We start from the raw sequence: 18,009 nt of genomic DNA on the forward strand, positions 1-18,009 counted from the left end.
TAATACAAATGTAGAATATGGTAGAAATTTTAAAACAACACTAAAGATTATAGGCTTCAGTATATAAAGTATTTACCAAAAACTCAATATTTTTGTAGGGGTTAGCCCATAGATTTTGAGAAAATTTCAAAAAATATGACAATATTGTTTTAATGCCTAGTTGCATCCTGCACTAACATATGATGATGTTCAAAGAGGTTTGAGCCTTTGTCGTCTCCGTTTATCAAGAAAATAATAATTTATAGTGGTTATTCCATCGATTTAGGGGTATTATGAAGTTTTACTAAATTATTTGATAAAAAAAATTGAACGATGCTCATTTACCATGAAAAAGAGTTTAGCATACATTAATACAAATGTAGAATATGGTAGAAATTTTAAAACAACACTAAAGATTATAGGCTTCAGTATATAAAGTATTTACCAAAAACTCAATATTTTTGTAGGGGTTAGCCCATAGATTTTGAGAAAATTTCAAAAAATATGACAATATTGTTTTAATGCCTAGTTGCATCCTGCACTAACATATGATGATGTTCAAAGAGGTTTGGAGCCTTTGTGCTCTCCGTTTATCAAGAAAATAATAATTTTATAGTGGTTATTCCATCGATTTAGGGAGTATTATGAATGAGTTTTATAAATTATTTGATAAAAACAATTGAACGATGCTCATTTACCATGAAAAAGAGTTTAGCATACATTAATACAAATGTAGAATATGGTAGAAATTTTAAAACAACACTAAAGATTATAGGCTTCAGTATATAAAGTATTTACCAAAACTCAATATTTTTGTAGGGGTTAGCCCATAGATTTTGAGAAAATTTCAAAAATATGACAATATTGTTTTAATGCCTAGTTGCATCCTGCACTAACATATGATGATGTTCAAAGAGGTTTGGAGCCTTTGTGCTCTCCGTTTATCAAGAAAATAATAATTTTATAGTGGTTATTCCATCGATTTAGGGTATTATGAAGTTTTACTAAATTATTGATAAAAACAATTGAACGATGCTCATTTACCATGAAAAAGAGTTTAGCATACATTAATACAAATGTAGAATATGGTAGAAATTTTAAAACAACACTAAAGATTATTGGCTTCAGTATATAAAGTATTTACCAAAAACTCAATATTTTTGTAGGGGTTAGCCATAGATTTTGAGAAAATTTCAAAAAATATGACAATATTGTTTTAATGCCTAGTTGCATCCTGCACTAACATATGATGATGTTCAAAGAGGTTTGGAGCCTTTGTGCTCTCCGTTTATCAAGAAAATAATAATTTTATAGTGGTTATTCCATCGATTTAGGAGGTATTATGAAGTTTTACTAAATTAATTGATAAAAACATTGAAATGCTCATTTACCATGAAAAAGAGTTTAGCATACATTAATACAAATGTAGAATATGGTAGAAATTTTAAAACAACACTAAAGATTATAGGCTTCAGTATATAAAGTATTTACCAAAAACTCAATATTTTTGTAGGGGTTAGCCCATAGATTTTGAGAAAATTTCAAAAATATGACATATTGTTTTAATGCCTAGTTGCATCCTGCACTAACATATGATGATGTTCAAAGAGGTTTGGAGCCTTTGTGCTCTCCGTTTATCAAGAAAATAATATTTTTTATAGTGGTTATTCCATCGATTTAGGAGGTATTATGAAGTTTTACTAAATTAATTGATAAAAACCATTGAACGATGCTCATTTACCATGAAAAGAGTTTAGCATACATTAATACAAATGTAGAATATGGTAGAAATTTTAAAACAACACTAAAGATTATAGGCTTCAGTATATAAAGTATTTACCAAAAACTCAATATTTTTGTAGGGGTTAGCCCATAGATTTTGAGAAAATTTCAAAAATATGACAATATTGTTTTAATGCCTAGTTGCATCCTGCACTAACATATGATGATGTTCAAAGAGGTTTGGAGCCTTTGTGCTCTCCGTTTATCAAGAAAATAATAATTTTATAGTGGTTATTCCATCGATTTAGGGAGTATTATGAAGTTTTATTAAATTATTTGATAAAAACAATTGAACGATGCTCATTTACCATGAAAAGAGTTTAGCATACATTAATACAAATGTAGAATATGGTAGAAATTTTAAAACACACTAAAGATTATAGGCTTCAGTATATAAAGTATTTACCAAAACTCAATATTTTTGTAGGGGTTAGCCCATAGATTTTGAGAAAATTTCAAAAATATGACAATATTGTTTTTAATGCCTAGTTGCATCCTGCACTAACATATGATGATGTTCAAAGAGGTTTGGAGCCTTTGTGCTCTCTGTTTATCAAGAAAATAATAATTTTATAGTGGTTATTCCATCGATTTAGGGGGTATTATGAAGTTTTACTAAAATATTTGATAAAAACAATTGAACGATGCTCATTTACCATGAAAAAGAGTTTAGCATACATTAATACAAATGTAGAATATGGTAGAAATTTTAAAACAACACTAAAGATTATAGGCTTCAGTATATAAAGTATTTACCAAAAACTCAATATTTTTGTAGGGGTTAGCCCATAGATTTTGAGAAAATTTCAAAAATGACAATATTGTTTTAATGCCTAGTTGCATCCTGCACTAACATATGATGATGTTCAAAGAGGTTTGGAGCCTTTGTCGTCTCCGTTTATCAAGAAATAATAATTTTATAGTGGTTATTCCATCGATTTAGGGAGTATTATGAAGTTTTACTAAATTAATTGATAAAACAATTGAACGATGCTCATTTACCATGAAAAAGAGTTTAGCATACATTAATACAAATGTAGAATATGGTAGAAATTTAAAACAACACACTAAAGATTATAGGCTTCAGTATATAAAGTATTTACCAAAACTCAATATTTTTGTAGGGGTTAGCCCATAGATTTTGAGAAAATTTCAAAAATATGACAATATTGTTTTAATGCCTAGTTGCATCCTGCACTAACATATGATGATGTTCAAAGAGGTTTGGAGCCTTTGTGCTCTCCGTTTATCAAGAAATAATAATTTTATAGTGGTTATTCCATCGATTTAGGGGGTATTATGAAGTTTTACTAAATTAATTGATAAAAACAATTGAACGATGCTCATTTACCATGAAAAAGAGTTTAGCATACATTAATACAAATGTAGAATATGGTAGAAATTTTAAAACAACACTAAATATTATAGGCTTCAGTATATAAAGTATTTACCAAAAACTCAATATTTTGTAGGGGTTAGCCCATAGATTTTGAGAAAATTTCAAAAATATGACAATATTGTTTTAATGCCTAGTTGCATCCTGCACTAACATATGATGATGTTCAAAGAGGTTTGGAGCCTTTGTGCTCTCCGTTTATCAAGAAAATAATAATTTTATAGTGTTATTCCATCGATTTAGGGGGTATTATGAAGTTTTACTAAATTAATTGATAAAAACAATGAACGATGCTCATTTACCATGAAAAAGAGTTTAGCATACATTAATACAAATGTAGAATATGGTAGAAATTTTAAAACAACACTAAAGATTATAGGCTTCAGTATATAAAGTATTTACCAAAAACTCAATATTTTTGTAGGGGTTAGCCCATAGATTTTGAGAAAATTTCAAAAATATGACAATATTGTTTTAATGCCTAGTTGCATCCTGCACTAACATATGATGATGTTCAAAGAGGTTTGGAGCCTTTGTCGTCTCCGTTTATCAAGAAAATAATAATTTTATAGTGGTTATTCCATCGATTTAGGGGTATTATGAAGTTTTATAAATTATTTGATAAAAACATTGAAGATGCTCATTTACCATGAAAAAGAGTTTAGCATACATTAATACAAATGTAGAATATGGTAGAAATTTTAAAACAACACTAAAGATTATAGGCTTCAGTATATAAAGTATTTACCAAAAACTCAATATTTTGTAGGGGTTAGCCCATAGATTTTGAGAAAATTTCAAAAAATTAGACAATATTGTTTTAATGCCTAGTTGCATCCTGCACTAACATATGATGATGTTCAAAGAGGTTTGGAGCCTTTGTGCTCTCCGTTTATCAAGAAAATAATAATTTTATAGTGGTTATTCCATCGATTTAGGGGTATTATGAAGTTTTACTAAATTATTGATAAAAACAATTGAACGATGCTCATTTACCATGAAAAAGAGTTTAGCATACATTAATACAAATGTAGAATATGGTAGAAATTTTAAAACAACACTAAAGATTATAGGCTTCAGTATATAAAGTTTTACCAAAAACTCAATATTTTTGTAGGGGTTAGCCCATAGATTTTGAGAAAATTTCAAAAAATATGACAATATTGTTTTAATGCCTAGTTGCATCCTGCACTAACATATGATGATGTTCAAAGAGGTTTGGAGCCTTTGTGCTCTCCGTTTATCAAGAAAATAATAATTTTATAGTGGTTATTCCATCGATTTAGGAGGTATTATGAAGTTTTACTAAATTATTGATAAAAACCATTGAACGATGCTCATTTACCATGAAAAAGAGTTTAGCATACATTAATACAAATGTAGAATATGGTAGAAATTTTAAAACAACACTAAAGATTATAGGCTTCAGTATATAAAGTATTTACCAAAAACTCAATATTTTTGTAGGGGTTAGCCCATAGATTTTGAGAAAATTTCAAAAATATGACAATATTGTTTTAATGCCTAGTTGCATCCTGCACTAACATATGATGATGTTCAAAGAGGTTTGGAGCCTTTGTCGTCTCCGTTTATCAAGAAAATAATAACTTTATAGTGGTTATTCCATCGATTTAGGGAGTATTATGAAGTTTTATAAATTATTTGATAAAAAACATTGAACGATGCTCATTTACCATGAAAAAAGTTTAGCATACATTAATACAAATGTAGAATATGGTAGAAATTTTAAAACAACACTAAAGATTATAGGCTTCAGTATATAAAGTATTTACCAAAAACTCAATATTTTTGTAGGGGTTAGCCCATAGATTTTGAGAAAATTTCAAAAAATATGACAATATTTTTTAATGCCTAGTTGCATCCTGCACTAACATATGATGATGTTCAAAGAGGTTTGGAGCCTTTGTCGTCTCCGTTTATCAAGAAAATAATAATTTATAGTGGTTATTCCATCGATTTAGGGAGGTATTATGAAGTTTTACTAAATTATTTGATAAAAACAATTGAACGATGCTCATTTACCATGAAAAAGAGTTTAGCATACATTAATACAAATGTAGAATATGGTAGAAATTTTAAAACAACACTAAAGATTATAGGCTTCAGTATATAAAGTTTTACCAAAAACTCAATATTTTTGTAGGGGTTAGCCCATAGATTTTGAGAAATTTCAAAAATATGACAATATTGTTTTAATGCCTAGTTGCATCCTGCACTAACATATGATGATGTTCAAAGAGGTTTGGAGCCTTTGTGCTCTCCGTTTATCAAGAAAATAATAATTTATAGTGGTTATTCCATCGATTTAGGGGGTATTATGAAGTTTTACTAAATAATTTGATAAAAACAATTGAACGATGCTCATTTACCATGAAAAGAGTTTAGCATACATTAATACAAATGTAGAATATGGTAAATTTTAAAACAACACTAAAGATTATAGGCTTCAGTATATAAAGTATTTACCAAAAACTCAATATTTTTGTAGGGGTTAGCCCATAGATTTTGAGAAAATTTCAAAAATATGACAATATTGTTTTAATGCCTAGTTGCATCCTGCACTAACATATGATGATGTTCAAAGAGGTTTGGAGCCTTTGTGCTCTCCGTTTATCAAGAAAATAATAATTTTAGTGGTTATTCCATCGATTTAGGAGGTATTATGAAGTTTTACTAAATTAATTGATAAAAACAATTCAACGATGCTCATTTACCATGGTAAAAGAGTTTAGCATACAGTAATACAAATGTAGAATATGGTAGAAATTTTAAACAACACTAAAGATTATAGGCTTCAGTATACAAAGTATTTACCAAAAACTCAATATTTTTGTAGGGGTTAGCCCATAGATTTTGAGAAAATTTCAAAAAATATGACAATATTGTTTTAATGCCTAGTTGCATCCTGCACTAACATATGATGATGTTCAAAGAGGTTTGGAGCCTTTGTCGTCTCCGTTTATCAAGAAAATAATAATTTTATAGTGGTTATTCCATCGATTTAGGGGGTATTATGAAGTTTTACTAAATTATTTGATAAAAACAATTGAACGATGCTCATTTACCATGAAAAAGAGTTTAGCATACATTAATACAAATGTAGAATATGGTAGAAATTTTAAAACAACACTAAAGATTATAGGCTTCAGTATATAAGTATTTACCAAAACTCAATATTTTTGTAGGGGTTAGCCCATAGATTTTGAAAAATTTCAAAAAATATGACAATATTGTTTTAATGCCTAGTTGCATCCTGCACTAACATATGATGATGTTCAAAGAGGTTTGGAGCCTTTGTGTCTCCGTTTATCAAGAAAATAATAACTTTATAGTGGTTATTCCATCGATTTAGGGGGTATTATGAAGTTTTACTAAATTATTTGATAAAAACATTGAACGATGCTCATTTACCATGAAAAAGAGTTTAGCATACATTAATACAAATGTAGAATATGGTATAAATTTTAAAACAACACTAAAGATTATAGGCTTCAGTATATAAAGTATTTACCAAAAACTCAATATTTTTGTAGGGGTTAGCCCATAGATTTTGAGAAAATTTCAAAAATATGACAATATTGTTTTAATGCCTAGTTGCATCCTGCACTAACATATGATGATGTTCAAAGAGGTTTGGAGCCTTTGTGCTCTCCGTTTATCAAGAAAATAATAATTTTATAGTGGTTATTCCATCGATTTAGGGGTATTATGAAGTTTTACTAAATTAATTGATAAAAACAATTGAACGATGCTCATTTACCATGAAAAAGAGTTTAGCATACATTAATACAAATGTAGAATATGGTAGAAATTTTAAAACAACACTAAAGATTATAGGCTTCAGTATATAAAGTATTTACCAAAAACTCAATATTTTTGTAGGGTTAGCCCATAGATTTTGAGAAAATTTCAAAAAATATGACAATATTGTTTTAATGCCTAGTTGCATCCTGCACTAACATATGATGATGTTCAAAGAGGTTTGAAGCCTTTGTCGTCTCCGTTTATCAATAAAAGAATAACTTTATTGTGGTTATTCCATCGATTTAGGGAGTATTATGAAGTTTTATTAAATAATTTGATAAAAATATTGAAAGATGCTCATTTACCATGAAAAAGAGCTTAGCATACATTAATACAAATGTAAATATGGTAGAAATTTCAAAACAACACTAACGATTATAGGCTTCAGTATATAAGTATTTACCAAAACTCAATATTATTGTAGGGGTTTAGCCCATAGATTTTGAGAAAATTTCAAAAATATGACAATCAATACTTTAAAAGGGAGGAGTCTAAAAAAATCTACCTATGAAAGTTGTTTGGACTCTTTCATTTAACTCATTATTTTTGGTCTTACCTTAAATTTAGACTAACAATATGTTACCATATATTTCTCTAACAATAATTTATTCATTCTTTTATTTATTTAATCTCACTCCTTAATCCTAATCATTACTATATTTACCATTTTGATTTTTAATCGTAAAAGCATTGAAACTAATGTTTTATAATATCACTTTTATTATTAATATATGATTTAAAGAAAGATAAATTACAAGACATATATGTGTACATTCTATTTTTCTCTTACGTTTATAATAAAGTAATCATATCATATATATACTTTCCCACTAAAATCTCATATCATATATTAAACTTTCAACCGTCTATAGTTTGATAATATTTTCATATTTAAAAATATTTTTTCTGAATATTCATGTTACCTTCACAAAAATGAAGAAATTCATTGATTCTATTAAAGCTAACCCGACTTCACGATATCAGTATTGATTATTCTATTTTGAAAATTATTGGTTTAGATATTATACTTTATATATACTTTTCACTTAAAACAAATCAATACTATTAAAAGGGAAATAGTTTTAAAAATCTAATATAAAAAATTGTCGGAGTTATGTATAACTATTTATTATTTTTCTGATAATACATTAATCATTCTAAACATACAATATTTTAAATATTTTAATAGCTCTTATATTATTTCTTATGATACCTTTACTCAGAAAAATATTTAATCAACCATGTTTTTGTACAATAACGTTAAAAATCTATATCAAAAGGTTGTTGGACCTGATATGGACGTAATAGGTCCACATCTGTTCGGGTATTTAGGATCCTAAAAGAATTCGAAATATCTAAAATATCTGAAAAATATCCGAAACGCGAAAAGTATTTGAAACTCCAAACAAATACCAAAAAATTCAAATACGTAAAAATTTAAAATCTTATTCAAAATCTTACACGATGAACTGAAAAAATACTCAAAATTTTATCCAAATACGCAATTTTTTTTTAATTTGAAAAATTACCTGAAATCAAAACTTTAATCGTAAACCAAAAACTTAAAAACAATATCCATAATACCGGAAACATATTCGAAATGTCCAAATATACCTAATAAATACATATTTATGATCGGGTCTAGGTAGGATCCGGACTCAAACAAAGACCTGCGGATTCAAAAAAACCCAATAGGTTATCTTCTCTGGACCTGAACCTAACCTATAATTTTGGGTCGGTTCGGTTTGTTTTTTAATCTGGATATAATTCTCATATCGAAAAAAACTTACATAAAAGTGTACATATAAAATCTCAAATAAACTAATTTATAGATTATATAGCTGTTAAAATTATGTTTTTCGATATAATAAGACTTTGTCTCTTATAATATAATCCAACAACCCCGCGCTTTTCAAGCGCGGGTCAAAATCTAGTATTGTTTTAATGCCTAGTTGCATCCTGCACTAACATATGATGATGTTCAAAGAGGTTTAGAGCCTTTGTCGTCTCCGTTTATCAAGAAAATAATAACTTTATAGTGGTTATTCCATCGATTTTGGGGGTATTATGAAGTTTTACTAAATTATTTGATAAAAACTATTGAACGATGCTCATTTACCATGAAAAAGAGTTTAACATACATTAATACAAATGTAGAATATGGTATAATTTTAAAACAACACTAAAGATTATAGGTCTCAGTATATAAAGTATTTACCAAAAACTCAATATTTTTGTAGGGGTAGTTCAGTATATTTATTTTCTTTAAGTAGTAGCGAACTTTTTGTTTTTTTTTTTCCGCCAAAGGATTTTAATATTAAGAGGAAGCGGGCCAAGCCCAGTACAACATACAAACAAAAGCCCAACAAACAATTAGGGCAAACTATTTGTTTTCCAAATGGGCCAAAACCTACGGCCCAACTTGAGAAAACCCTAGAACCTAAGCGAACTGAAGTCGGCCGCCTCTCAGCACACGTGTTGCCATCCTCTCCCTCGAGGGAACACGTGTCGCAAGATCTGCGCGTCACCACCGCAACACAGTGACGCCGGAGATCTGTCCAACAGATCACCAGGCCAAACCCGAGCTCCATCGCTCCGTCACTCTTCACTTCTTCAACCATCTTTGGGCCACTTAAGCCGGAGAGCCTCAATCGCCATGGCGAGATCTCACCCATCGTCATTAACCGCCGAGCACCACAAGAGGAATCGCATGCATCTTAACCCCTTCCGCCGGAACTCTTCCTTCTCCTCCAGCGAACTTTTTGTTATCTGAGAAGATATGAAATATAGCTTTGTTTGATATAGGTGAACAGAGTATGGGATCCAAAGAATGCGCAAGAATACTTGGGCCGTGCACAAACCACCATTGTGATACCCCGTGCCCTGATATCTCAGACAGTGATCGGGCATGCAAAAATTATTTTTCTGGACATAATGCAAGTGGTCTCTGTGACCCCCAAGTAAGATATAATTGTATGTGCCGATATGATTACCCTTGTGTACCGCCTGGTATGTGATTTATGTACTGTATCAACTTTATCCAAATATTTAAGTACAAATAAAAGCATAAAGTAATGTCAAGTTCCCATAGCGCACACTGTGCTGCAATGATTAACATTTAGAAATTAACTATCAAAGAGTACATCAAATTGATCAAAAGAGGAAGTAGAAAAAGCTTGTATCCTTCTCTGTTTTGGTTGAAAACAGAATATAACAACCTTTCAACAGGAGGTCGTTTTCATCATCTCAATCCCAACTTAACCAAGACGAACAGGTCAATTTCTTCCGGTTACCAGGCGATTCCAATTAAAGCTGATATGGTCGTTACCAAAGACGAGCCATAGATCTTATGTATACACGTGGGTTTCTCATGGTCCTTTAAAATCGCAATGGACAATCACAATATTTTAGATGATAAAAAGATAATAAAAGCATTCGGTTAGTAACTTCATTGAAGTTTTCCGGTGGAATGACTTGGTCAGATCTAAGAAGTCAAAACCCAATTCGTCCAGTGACATGCGATAGCTTATACGCGCATACAATTTGATTATGACGTGGACGACCTAAACAAAAAGTCAAATATCCAATCTGTTGACCGTTAACGCCTTTTAAACCAAACTCGAATTTATGTCCGTACGTAGACGAGATCTTGATTGTCCGATTCTGATTGATTGAAATCAATGAACGCTTCACAAATCAACGTTGCCTCCGATCGATTCTGCTCTCTAGAACAAGGTAAAAGGCGTATATAACCATTACTTCAGTGGAAAATTAAGCTATATATGCTTGTAGTTTTTGGATTAGATAATTCAATTTTTATTTGAGTTGCTTAGATGAACTGTAACAGCATTTAGTTGATATGGATATAGAGGAACTTGAATTATTTTCAAATTCAGTGTTGATTAATATTAATTAGAAGAAACCCGTACCAATATGACTTGATGATTATGATGGAAACGGCACAGTCTATGGTGTTCATTTGGTTGGTAAATCCAGATGATTCTTTGGATCACTAACACATGTTTCAGTAGATGCTGTTGATATGACATTGGTGGATCATGAAGATGCATGTAGAGATGCGAGTTGTGAGAAACATAAGTTCTCTAGGGAGCAGAGAAAGCTTATCCAAGTGATGAATGTGAAGAGGAAAAGACTTTCTTTGCTTGGAGAAAGTTAACGGCGAGATGGTTAACATACTGGAGGGACTCGAATTGCATACCGATGTTTTTAATGCAGCGGAACAGCAAAAGATAGTTGATAAAGTGTGTGAGCTACAAGAAAGGCACGTAAAGGAGAACTAAGTAAGTAGGGTTAGCTTGAGGCTAAAGCTTTCCTTGTTTTTTCGTAGATTTGTCAAAAGCTTTACAAAAGACTTCTCTTGTATTTCTCTTTACTGTAGAGCGTGCATTTACTCCTAAAGGAAAAGGACGTTCAGCTATTCAATTCGGTTGTTGTTTCAACTACCGAACAGTAAGTAGTAAGACTTGTTATTGATCTGTCTTTTTTTTCAGTAAGTAGTTGAACTCGTTCTTTGTAATAGAATCTTTTGTTGCTTTCTTCTCAATTTGACAGAGTAAAGCTGGAACCCCGGCTGGGATTCTTAGACATGAAACTGTTGAACCATTACCTGCTCTCTTTCAAAGTGATCATTAGAAGGTTGGTTGAATGGCATGTTCTGCCTCCAACTTGTGTACCTGATTGTTGTGTCGTCAACATCTATGATGAAGGTGATTGCATACCTCCTCATGTCGATAATCACGACTTTCTTCGTCCATTCTGCACCGTTTCTTTCCTTAGTGAAAGCAATATCCTCTTCGGATCAACCTAAAACTTGAGGAAAACGGTGAATATTCCGGTGGTTCATACTCATTACCGCTTCCAGTTGGGTAAATCATATGTATTTTGGCTTGCAAAATAAATTTATATCACGTATTGGAACTGTATAAACAAAACTAATTGAACTTGTTTCAGATCAGTGCTTGTGTTAAACGGCAATGGAGCTAATGTAGCTAAGCATTGTGTACCTGAAGTTCCCACAAAAAGGTAGTTTTGGTTGGTTTTTCCTTTTATTAACAACATTGTTTGTGCTATTTATGTGTGTTTTACTTGGTTTTCAACAGAATATCAATTACATTTAGAAAAATGAACGAGTCAAAACGTCCAATCTGGTTCACACCAGAGCCTGATCTGCAATGGATACAGCCATTGCCATTCGAGCAGGAATCGTCTAGTTCATCTGACCATGTTTATTAGTTTCTGAAAATGTGCAACTTTAAGTAAATTTCAGTTTGATTTGTGGTATATATAATGTGAATAATTGTTGTTGTTTTTAATCGAAATTAACATTTTATTTAAAAAAAGGAAAAATTGTTTTTTCACTTTTTCTTTAATGATGTGACCAAACAACATGTTCTACGAAATCAAATTAATTGAAAATTTATATGGAGTTAACCAATTAGTGAGAAATTTCGTTTCTTTATGCTTTATAACCATGAAGAACGGTCATGGACTCATGGTAAGTAGCGAAAGTCATGGATAACGAATAGTTATTTACTTATATTAACTTTTTCAAAACGAATAAAATTACATTTCTAAAAGTTTCAGCACCAAAAATCAGATTTAACTAATAATATTGACCAGAAAAGAAAGGAGAAAACTTAAACCAACAAAACTTTCAACGGATAATGGTAGACGCAGAAGAAGCCAGTAAAAATAAACAAGACCGGAACCACACGTGTTTGCATGCATGCGCCTTTAAATCCGAAACATGTCTCCATTTGTTTCACCCTTTATCTCCTCTCTCTCTTTCAATCTCGTTACCTCATTCATCTCTCTTTCTATCTCGTTATGGCGAGCGACATCCAACACAGACCCGTGTACGGCTCAACCACCGTGCCTCGCAGCACCAACATTAACAATCCAGTCGCATCCTTTCTCCGTCAGCTACAATCAAAAGCTCCTAATCACTCTGGCCAGCTTTTCGGCCTCCTTGCATTCTTCATCTCCGGTGGAATACTCCTCTTACTCACTGGAATCACCGTCACAGCTTTCGTCCTTGGATTCATCGCTTTCCTTCCAATCATCATCATCTCAAGCCCTATATGGATCCCTTGTTCCTCCTTGTAAGCGGCTTCTTGTCCCTCGCTGGAATGGTGTTCGGTACGGCGGCTTTGATCTCGTGGACGTATAGGTATTTTAAAGGCATGCACCCTGTCGGGTCGGATCAAGTGGATTATGCTCGGAGTCGGATATTTGACACGGCTGCTCATGTCAAAGACTATGCTGGTGGATACATCCATGGCAAGCAGAAAGATGCAGCACCTGGTGCATGAAAAGCTTCGCCCGTATACGGTTTGGTTTCATGTAGAAATTACTTTTCTGTTTTTATTATTTGTGTTGTTTTAGTTTTATTCTGTCTCTTTTTGTATGAACATCAATGATGTATACTGAGATCAATTTAATCTTTGAAATTTAGTTTGTGTTTTTGTATGAAATGTCACTTAAAAATGGTAAGATTTTTTTTTGCCGTATAAAATATACTAGTATGAGATCTGTCCCTTGCGCTACCTTATCTTTGATCGCTCCGTATATACGTAATCCGTAAACCATACACGAAAATAGTTGGTCCAAAACATAAAGTTTGATTATTGATATAGGCCAGACCAAAACAAATTCTGAAAACTATTGGACGTAATTTTTACGGTACCAACAACTGGTCCGACTATTACGATCCGTTTATTGTCAATTTTTTCCTCTCAATTGAACATTGACATTAGCAATGAAAGAGTATTAGGTTTTGAACAAGAAGGCAATTCTTATAAAATTTACGAAGCATTTTTTTCATTTACCAACAAGGTGTGTTATGGTAACGAAAAATCTTTCAATTTCTTAGAAAATTTAAGAAGCATTCATGGGCCAGACCAAAACAAATTATGAGAAAGCTCTAATATGAAGACACCTGAGCTAGCTAGTAAAGTTGTAAATATTATATGCCATTAAGGTTATTTATTTTAAAAATGATCCTAGGAGATTTATTGTATAATTTTGAGAACAATTACCACGATAACTCTTTAATTGCCTAATCGGCAAATCATATTCATTCTACAAAAACTTAATTAAGATAGCCAAAATTTACCTACAACAAACCACGATGAACCGTTTTATTTGCAAAATTTCATATTAACTTAATTTATTTGCATCAACAACTCCGCAAACTCAAAGTAGATCATAAGCATGTAATCTATTTTTGGCCTAATCTTTTCTTTCAAACACTAGAAATTTCAGATTTTCATCCATAATCTCTTTCCACCTTGGAGAGTCATTAGCTTAATTAACCCTACATTAACATCACCATATTTTTTGGGTCCAAAATATCACCATATTTGTATGAAACTTGGCGAGTAGCCTCTTTCGATTTACGAATAACTAAATTAAATTATGTTTTATAAAAAGAAATAATAAGAGTGGAAAGGCAACTTTTATTTTAGTTTTGTTTTCCGTTTTAGGCATGGCCTCTCATTTTTGGTCAATAGATTTTGGGCCACTCACCGCTGTCTTGTTCTTAATAAGCAAACTATAAATAACATTTTCAATTTCAACACATAACTGAGTCAAACTGAACTAAGTCAAATAAATAAATAAAGCGGATCGAGTCAATATTAAAATGAACAACCAAACTTTAATCGAGCCAACAAAACTCTTATCTTTGCCTACAATTTAAATAAACAAACCAAAAGGAAAAGCTGTTTTCAGTTCCTGGCTCTATGCTAATATGCTATGATCGAAAGTTGGCGAACGCAGTCTACGGATAGTCTCGATATCGTAAAAGTAAAACATGAACGAGATTAGAAACATTAAAGCTTAACACAGTAGCAACTGAAGTAGCAAGAGTATATTATTATGGCATGTTGGTTTGGACTTTGAACCCTAAACTTTACTGGCCTATCCAAGTTTAAATGTTGTAACATAACTTAGAATATAAAGGCATCACAATAACATGCTTAATATACATAATATGTTTACTGCTTCAAAATCATTAGTTCCTATCATGTCCAACGGTGACCCGTTCACGGCGACCCGTCTTAAGAACTGGGAACGGAGTGCCACGTGGAGACCTCGGTGGCATCTCTCTTAACTGCCGTCCATTACGGTCGTAGTGAATCACTCCCGAGAAATCTAACGGCTCACATTTTCCTCCGCCCATCAAAATCTCTCTTTGCCAAAGGCCATGCTGCTCCTCTTCCATCGCCGCCGTTTTCTCCTTCTCAGCCTTAAATCTCATCGGCGAGCTCGCCATATTCCATCGGCCGCCGAAGTTTTCGTAGCGAGTTCGCTTCTTCGGCTTTAGCTTCTTGGAGAGACGATTCGCGTGCCTGGCGCAGAGTACCATTAGAGAGACGAGATAGCTCACGCTTAGACTCTTGTTTGAAGAGTTATGTGTCGGCGTAGAACGGTCCATAACTTCGCCGGACAAAAAAAGATCAGAGTTATTTGTTTGTTTTGTTTTAACGGGTCAAAGTCAAAAACTCGATTTCAAGGCGGATTATTCTCATGCTGTCTGAAATGAATGAATATATAAATAAATTCAGACGCGTCGACGAGATTTAAGAAATGGTGTTAGGTTGGTTACCCGTGGAACCGGTCGCCTTTGCGGTAATTTTGTTCTTTTTTTTAATATGTAATATCTCCTCATATGTGGACAATGAGTTTTTGAAACTTTGAAACATTCGTTTTCTTTAGAATTATACTACTAAATGTTTGAAGTTAAAAGAGCATTCAACGGACATGCATAAACGATCTCACTCGCGACAATAGAACTATTCGTGAACTCAAGACTATAAGAAAACAAGATTTGAGTCAGCAAAGACTACTTGTGTACGAAGAAAATACAATCAAGTACCAGTAAAATCTTATGAAGGAGAATTTCTAGAATTCAGTCTTTGAATCTTTTTCTGTTTGTTCCAAATCTATTGTAACTCTCATCCATGAGGATTCTGTTTCTGGTTACTAATATGAGATATGCCATGGATGTTTAAAAAAACTTATTACAATATATGATTGTGAAACGGAAATTTTAGGATATCAATGTCGTCTCTCTTATAAATAAAAAAATTGGCGATTGGTGATTACATACTCAAAAAAATGACGAGAGGAAGTAAACGTCACTTGGTTTGCCATGAATGATTTAATTGGCAGAAAATGATATTCAAGCTTTTCAACCAAAAAAATTAAATTTTCCATTCGATCGGCTGCAAGAAAATTTCACACTATTGATATAAACACAGGTTAGTGATTTACAATAGAAATGCTGATTTGTTTGTTAACATCCAAATCAATTCCAGTTGTGCATTCTTGGAAACAGGTTTCAGTATTGTCATCAATTGCATCAACTTTACAGTATACTTTATTTTGTATTATTCGGGTCGAGTTTCGTTTATAGGGCATTCCTATAACAAACAACTTGATCTTTTGAATATTGGCAGGGACCTCAGCCGTTGACTTCTGTCTTTTATGTTTTGAACGAACTTCTGTCTGTTATTATTCAAGACTCTGACTCAGTCTCTGCGGTAGGTCATTCATTTGACATTTTTGTGTTTTTATTTTTTTCATTTGGACAAAATTTAATCAATATCCATGAATGTATTAACCCTTAAAAAAAAGTATTAACCCTTAAAGAAACAAAAAAAAAACAAACTATAATTTTTTGACCGCTATCCGAATTAACAATAAACATAATAGTTACTCGGTTCTATAATGTTAATGAATTGAAAAAGAAACCCTACAATTAGTTGTATCTCTAGTTTTATTTCATTTGTTAATTATGAATAGTAGTGATTATTTTAGACCGAACTTTTGTTATTTCCTCCGTTTCAGTTTAATTTTCGTTGTAAAATAAAATTTTCGTTGCAAAATAAAATTTTCGTTTCAAAGTAAGTATTATTTAGAATTTAAATGCAAAATTTTTAATAACATTCTCCTGTTTTTTTATTGGTTGAAATATGGTTATGCATATAGAAAATATACAAAACTAAATATTTTTTTAATATGTATGCAAAATCTAAAATGACCATTACAATGAAATGGAGGGAGAAATAAATTGCATCGAATTCCTTGATTGGCAAAAATATATAATTACAATTAACCAAAAAAGAACCAAGGCCTTTAACCTTATAAGATTTAGGTAGTCTAATTGTGTTTTAGCGATCTTTTCAGAGTACAAGAAATACTTAATTTTTTAAAAGAGAGATTGATCAAAGGTTAACCTCTCGACAAAGAGAAATTAGATATGTATTTTAGCCCCAACTTTCATTAAATATACAAAATTAGTAGTTAGTTTTTGTGACTGTAGTTATAGTCCATTTTACTAGATATATTTAATTGAAAATAATATTTATTAAATTTAAAAATTAATTTATTTTTGACCAATCATCTTTAACCTAAGTCCAACAAAATTTCTCACCCCAAGTGGTTCATTGTCATGATAAAAAAATTGAAACAACTAAGAGGAGCAAAGACATCACTGGATTCATTAAGTTTATATTATATTTTATTTTGATGTTTTAAAACTAAAATATAAACTTGTTTTTCATTATTATTTTGGAATGTTGATTAAGAAAGCATAATTGATATTAAGCAATTAATTACAGAACAACCAAAATATCAAAATATGTGGATTTAAGCTTAATAAATTAACTAGATAAGACTTAGGCATTATATATTGATATGTGGGCATTGAATAGAATCATTTTTATTTACATAAACGTACATAATCATAATTATAAGTTTAAATTTTATTATCTGTAAATCTTTACTATGAAAATATTGATGGTGAGGAAATAATTTTAGCTCTATTGAAAATCTCATAGAGGGCCATCAAATCTTCGAAATCAATCGAGCCTTTGCTCCTTATCTAAGAAAATCCACACTCAAAGTTACATTGAAGATGTGTGATTTTTGTTCTACGCACTCAGAGACACATCCACATAACAAGTAGGGGTGTCTGTTGACACCCTCACAAATATAAAAAT

The 18,009-nt window shown here is 31.4% G+C and overlaps 1 protein-coding gene, 1 non-coding gene and 1 pseudogene across 2 annotated transcripts; 2 read left to right on the forward strand and 1 right to left on the reverse strand.

The window, feature by feature from the left end:
* Window positions 1-10,954: 10,954 nt before the first annotated feature.
* LOC106351115 lies at window positions 10,955-12,235 on the forward strand. The gene is made up of 5 exons (XR_007329818.1): window positions 10,955-11,287; window positions 11,382-11,452; window positions 11,555-11,868; window positions 11,954-12,025; window positions 12,103-12,235. It is a non-coding gene; the product is annotated as an RNA demethylase ALKBH9B (transcript).
* Window positions 12,236-12,696: 461 nt separating this feature from the next.
* LOC125594364 lies at window positions 12,697-13,447 on the forward strand (annotated as a pseudogene).
* A 1,395-nt stretch (window positions 13,448-14,842) lies between these two features.
* On the reverse strand, window positions 14,843-15,452 carry BNAA06G03360D. The gene has a single exon (XM_013790935.3). The coding sequence runs from the start codon at window positions 15,438-15,440 to the stop codon at window positions 15,018-15,020; it is 423 nt and encodes a 140-aa protein (XP_013646389.2). The 5' UTR covers window positions 15,441-15,452; the 3' UTR covers window positions 14,843-15,017.
* Window positions 15,453-18,009: the final 2,557 nt, after the last annotated feature.

Source organism: Brassica napus (assembly GCF_020379485.1).
Source record: "Brassica napus cultivar Da-Ae chromosome A6 unlocalized genomic scaffold, Da-Ae chrA06_Random_20, whole genome shotgun sequence".
Taxonomy (NCBI): Eukaryota; Viridiplantae; Streptophyta; class Magnoliopsida; order Brassicales; family Brassicaceae; genus Brassica; species Brassica napus.